Source organism: Daktulosphaira vitifoliae, unplaced genomic scaffold (genome assembly GCF_025091365.1).
Source record: "Daktulosphaira vitifoliae isolate Bord-2020 unplaced genomic scaffold, ASM2509136v1 Scaffold_2, whole genome shotgun sequence".
In the NCBI taxonomy this organism is placed as follows: domain Eukaryota; kingdom Metazoa; phylum Arthropoda; class Insecta; order Hemiptera; family Phylloxeridae; genus Daktulosphaira; species Daktulosphaira vitifoliae.
In genome coordinates, this window is record NW_026099573.1 from 15,855,763 (window position 1) to 15,861,762 (window position 6,000).

At 22.8% G+C, this 6,000-nt stretch overlaps 1 protein-coding gene across 2 annotated transcripts; it reads right to left on the reverse strand.

The window, feature by feature from the left end:
- Positions 1–697: 697 nt before the first annotated feature.
- On the reverse strand, positions 698–5,118 carry LOC126897620 (uncharacterized). 2 transcript variants are annotated; one of them, XM_050671352.1, is made up of 9 exons: positions 4,998–5,118; positions 4,357–4,509; positions 4,074–4,290; positions 3,293–4,016; positions 3,042–3,227; positions 2,833–2,953; positions 2,486–2,713; positions 2,313–2,427; positions 698–1,365 (listed from the first exon to the last, which is right to left on the reverse strand). In XM_050671352.1, the coding sequence occupies exons 2-9, from the start codon at positions 4,484–4,486 to the stop codon at positions 1,143–1,145; spliced, it is 1,944 nt and encodes a 647-aa protein (XP_050527309.1). In that variant the 5' UTR covers positions 4,487–4,509; positions 4,998–5,118; the 3' UTR covers positions 698–1,142. The 2 variants fall into 2 exon arrangements, with proteins under 2 accessions (XP_050527309.1, XP_050527308.1); XM_050671351.1 differs by lacking the exon at positions 4,998–5,118 and adding an exon at positions 4,847–4,978.
- Positions 5,119–6,000: the final 882 nt, after the last annotated feature.

The following is a 6,000-nucleotide window of genomic DNA, read 5'->3' on the forward strand; positions in this document are numbered from 1 at the left end:
TTTAAGTTTTATTAATAAATTCTAATAAAAACATTTTTATTCAATTTTTTATTGTTTTAAAATTTAAAAAAATAACCATTTATATAGCAAAGCTTTAAATAAAGACGATAATTTAAAGGATAACAAGTTAAATTTTCAATGTATTATGTAATTTGTTTATAAAGGGTAATCTTAGTTCAATATTTGTGTATAATGTTTTGTAGTTAATTTCATTTTAATATGTATATAACCTTGTTTTAAAATTCATTATTACTTTTTAAAAGTAAATAAATTTTTATAAAACTTTTTATAATTTTCTGCGTTAAATAGAAGTATAAGTTAGATTAGATATATCATGTTAAAAACAAAAAAAAAATTGATTGATTTTGAAAAATTAAAAGTGTTAAGTACTTAATTATGGATGTAATATAGTGTATTTTAAATAACTAATAACTTGTATTTTAAAGATTTTAAATGCTTCATTTTATTTGTTAATGTAATTATTCCTCAATTGTAATTACATGCTTATAAAGTAAACTATTGCTTATAAATTATTTGATAGATGTTAAAAATATCCTAAATGATCTATTATAAATTAATAAAAACACAAATTGTATGATATATAACTGTCTCTTGATTAAAATTTAATTTAATAAACATGGAAAACAAAAATGGAATAAAAACAAGGATAAAAACCAGGCAGCTATTATATCAGTACTTATTCTCATACCGTTTTAATTTTCAAAAAAATTATTATTACAATCATTTCTTTTAATATTCTAGAACTTTAGAGTTCGGCAGAATGAAAGTGACCTTCAATACCTGCACACTAAGACAAGATCTGTTTTAATTCAATTATACATATGAATTAATATTAAAATAGAGCATCTTTAGTATAAACCTATCAGAGAACATAATTTTGCTAGATGTTAAATTTAATTGAAAATTATATATTTTTAACAATAACCTAAAGACAATTTCATTATAGAAATATTAGTATTATGATATATTTAGATATTTGGGAGGTTTGATGTAAAAAAATTCACATTTGAATTTTTTTATTTTTGGTAATTCAATTTAAAATGATTAGTTTAACTTCAATAATTTTTTAATAATTTTACATTATGACGTGTACAACAAGATGCTAACAATGTTTTTAATAGTTAGATATTTTCCTTTTTTTCATTTAATTCAGTTTTTGATTTTAATTCTCTCATAATATACGGTATTTTTTCATAATCTATAAGACTATCCCAAATTCTTTTTGATATTCCTAATACAGGTAGACCCATGGATTCAATAGTTCTGATCATCATTGCATTAGGACCTTTGAGGCGTTCAAGATTGATTGAATAATTTGTTGACTTGCAGAACATAATGCATATTCTAAATATAAATCAATATTTATAAATTATTTTAAATACTTAGAAATTATTAAAACATTGAATTAGTATAGTACTAATCGTTATATATCAAAAAACTAGTAGATACATTCTAAATTATAATGTAACTAATAATTTTGGTACTTAATAATTTTTAGGTTATATTTAAAATAGTTAAATTTTTAAAAAAATGAATAAATATTTACATAAAATAATAATATATTAGAATGAACATTTTAGTTATTTAGTATTTGTAAAGATACTAACTTTCTATTAAGTAAAAAAATTATTTTTATACTATATTATATGGAAAGATAATTTAATAAAATAAGATTACAAATTTAACAGTAAAAATTGCTAATTATTGATGAATTAACAAACAGAATTATAAAAGATATCATTAAATTACTTTCTGATACAAGTGGCATATTTATGAGAGGGATAATCATAACCCCCCATGGACATAAAATAATAGTAGTGGAGTATTCAAAGGTGAATCTCCCCACTACTTTACATTCTAAAAGTTATATGCTCCTCCATAAAATATGTCTGAATACACCATTGACTAGAACAAGGGCCAAATTTGGTTTTTGTATGAAATATATTGTGTTATAACGTATTTATTACTTTTTATTTGAAATTGTGTTTAAACGTTAGCCTTGATTGTGTACAAAAATTGCTAAAGCTATCTTATATAATTTATTTAATTACACAAAGGTTTGGGATTCATATAGTTTACACTATGTTCAATAAAAAAAGTAGTTTTTTATTAATTAAATATTGTAATGATTTAAAACTATTTAAAATAATTAAATATATTATAATTTATACATAAAATATATAATACCATCAATTGCAAAATGTTGGGTATACTATTAGGTGTTAGAATATAATTTATCAGAACTTACATTATAAATACTAATGTTATTAAAAAAAAAATGGATTACTTACACCTTATTATTACTTGAATTAACAATGTCTTCAAGCATTACATCTGATGGATTTTTCTTTACTTCTTTTTGAATTGATACTGGATATCCTCCAGGTCTCATAACCACTACATGATCTGTAATTCATTACAAATGTGTAGCTTTAAGCAGATTAAACAAAAAAAAATATATTACCTATTAAATGTCCTAATTTACTACGAACTGATGTTAACACGTAATCTTCACCACCCAATCCATGCTCTAACGCAACTTTTAATGGATAGTCTTCTATATTTGGATGAAAATATTTAAAAGCTTTTTCTAAAATATCATCTGGTGGTAATGGTCCTTTATAACCACCTGGGTAAAGAGTTATTACTGCACGGTAAAGTTGCACTAAAGTGTAATAATCTAATTGGTTATCTATAAGAAATAAATTATCAACTTATTTTTAGTTTTAAACGCTTTTTACCATACTGTTAAGTTGATAAGTTTAAAGAGTATGTATGATTTATTTATTCTGTAGTGACAGTAAAAGTTACCTCGACTCAAAAATGATTGAAGAAATGACCTAGAAAATATTCTGTTTATCAATTCTTCCGACCAACATTCTAAAATAACTAAATCAAGAGCTAGAATCAACCAGGGTAGTTCTAAAACATCCTAAAAAAAAAAATAAATGTATTATAAAATCTCGATAAAATAATAATTTTGAAACTAAAAAAAAAAAATAATGTGCTATATTAAATACCTTCTGTAAATTCAACCGTTTTAAAATATTAGGTTGTAGTTCATAAAAACCGGGAGGTATGTAATCAGCAATAGCACAACCTGCAATGTATGACAGTAAATTTCCAAACTTGATTTCACTTAAAATATGTGGAGAAGCAATTAAAAGACATGTCATATGATTTAGAAGTTTGAAGCTAACAAATCCCTAAAAGTATACCTATATTATTTTATTATTTCATAAAAGTGCACTAAGTTGAAATAATTTCTTACAATTTTATTAAATTTTTTAATAATGTATGACAATGTCTCAAAGTCAGCTTGCTTTTTTATTAATAGTTCAACAATGTAATTTGAAAAAGGTTCATTATAAAATAAACTAGATTCATTTTGAGTTTTACTTATCATTTTTGATAGAACTGCTTCTATATCATTAACAGTCAAATATGAATCTGAATGCGTTATCAAGATATTCAAACATTTGTTTATTATATTAATATATTGCTCAGTTGAGAAACCATAACTATACAGAGAACAGACCAAATTTTTTACTAAACTAGGGTTGATTTGATCAAAATGTTTAACAATTCTTGACATGACTAAGTCAAATGTATTTTGTGATAATCTGTGTTTAGTAATATAATTAAGAAACTCAATTTCTAAGTGTAAATTCTCAACCATTTTATATCTTATTTGAGTTTCAAAAACTATTGGTAACGCTAACTTTAAAGCATCAACCAAAGGACATGATACCAAATCTTTTAATAAAAAATGAAGAAATGTCATTTGTTGTAAAGATAACTCATTAATCATTTTACTAATTATTTGTAGCATCATTTGCATTATGTTACTCTTCACTGATACTTTTAAATATGATAAACATTTAATGCTATTTAATACATCATTTAGATCTAAATATCTAGCATGATTTATGATTTTATGACACAATGCTGTAAATTCAGGACTTCGAATTAAATCTTCATTTGATAACATTTTACTAAAAAAAAAAAAGTTATTGAAAATTAAATTTAATACTATGAGTATTAAAGTTTACCTATGAGTTTTTTGTAAATGGAAAATTGTGTTTAGTGCTTTTAAGTGTTGTGGTAGTGTCATAACTGTAATATGAAGTCTTAACATTTCAAGCACATCACTTGTATTATTTGCTGTTTTAATACAAGTCAGTAAGACATCACTATTTGCTGAAGTTACTTTCAAATCTGTTTGGGTATCACTGCTTCTTAGTCTAACAGATATTGCATCTACATGATCTAATAAACAAAAATATCTTTTAGAAAGGAATCAGAAAATTTTATTTTATTAATTATAACACATACTTATTAAAAAATAGGATGGTTCATTTTTTACTAATAAATGATTCTGAGAAAATTTCCTTTGACTCAATAAAGTTAATGATTTTAAGTGTTTTGGATGCATAAAATACAAACATTTACAAAATGTATTCATTATAAATTGTATAATAAATTAGCCTGTAAAAAATTGTTTTTTTGATCAAACATTTAAAAATAATTATAATTCAAGTACAATTTATAAAAAAAAAAATTGAATTTCATATATTTCTTTCTAATGTAAATTTCAAAATCAATAACTTCTATTAAAAAATAAATAAAATTAAAAATTGCCAATTCAGAAATTAGTCACAACATTTTTAATCATTAAGGTTTTAACAGGTGAAATACAACTTTCAATAAAAATAATTTTTTAATTAAATATATCAATATACAATAAATATGTTATTAACTAATTTTAATCAAAAATATATATACAAATAAATAAATAATTATCTATACAAATAGGTTAACTCACTTAAAAAAAATACAAATTAATTAATATTCTACAATAGTACTAAGAAATTGAAAATTGATCATGAATTAATACATTTAATTTTTCATTTCAGAAAGATTTGATTCAAAATTCTATATTATTATTATCAACCGTAGATAGATAAAAAGTTTACCTGATAGTACATTGTTGTGTTGCCTATCGTGCAAGTATAGTAGGAACAAAAATATGGAATAATTTCCATTAAACTAATAACAAAACATATTAATAACTCAATATTTTATCATTTCTATGAATGAGATTTTATTAATAATTAAATTAGTTTAAAAGTTTAGTTCATTATTTATGGCTCATGGGTTGTTTCATACAATTTAGATGCGATAACATAAATTTTTCGTCACAATGTAATCAGTAATGATCTAATTAATCAAACCGCTGTAAATGTATCAAATAGAAATATGTAGTTGTACATGTTTATATTTAGATGTATTATTGCTTTTATTTAGTTTTTCTTTTTTGGATCACTATTAGATAAGTTTCCTCTTTAAAAGGCTAGTAATGTACATAACGAATAGTTTTAACTCGCAAGTGGAATGTAACGTATATTATCATGTTTAGTTTGTCTCATTCAACATTTTGAATTTAATACAGCCAGATTTACCTAATTTATATTTTTAATATTAATAGCCTAATTTAGTTAATTTCATAACTCATTATTTTTACGTAATATCTTTTAACTGTTTAGTTGTAATTATATCATTTTTATATTTCGAATAATGAATTGTTCAATACGGACATATTTAAAAGAAAAATGACATTTAAAAATATACCATAGTAGCATAGATTCTGTGTCAGTATGATTGAGAAATATTAATGATTTTCAATGTGATAAAAAGAATTATTATGTCGAAGGGTACATCAAAATATTACCACCAATCTGAGTACTACAAAATATATGACGAAATATCATCACATATTTGGACGAAAATGCTGTGATCCATTACGAGTTCATAAACGCATTATGAAAAAAAGTTTAAAACATGTTTCTAAAATAAAAATAAACCCAGCACAGTGGGGTCGTGGCATATTTGGGTCAAGTATAATGACATCTGACAGTGATGTCGCTATTATAAAAAACGCTTCGATGCAAATCTGTAGATAGTGTTTAATTTAAAAAA

What these genes read in the sequence shown, in the direction of transcription:
- LOC126897620 (XM_050671352.1), bottom strand. Translation starts at nt 4,486, where the DNA reads ATGAATACATTTTGTAAATGTTTGTATTTTATGCATCCAAAACACTTA. An exon ending in TCAATCATTTTTGAGTCGAG is followed by an intron (nt 2,714 to 2,832) that starts GTAACTTTTACT and finishes TATTTCTTATAG; the next exon opens with ATAACCAATTAGATTATTAC. An exon ending in TAAATTAGGACATTTAATAG is followed by an intron (nt 2,428 to 2,485) that starts GTAATATATTTT and finishes AATGAATTACAG; the next exon opens with ATCATGTAGTGGTTATGAGA.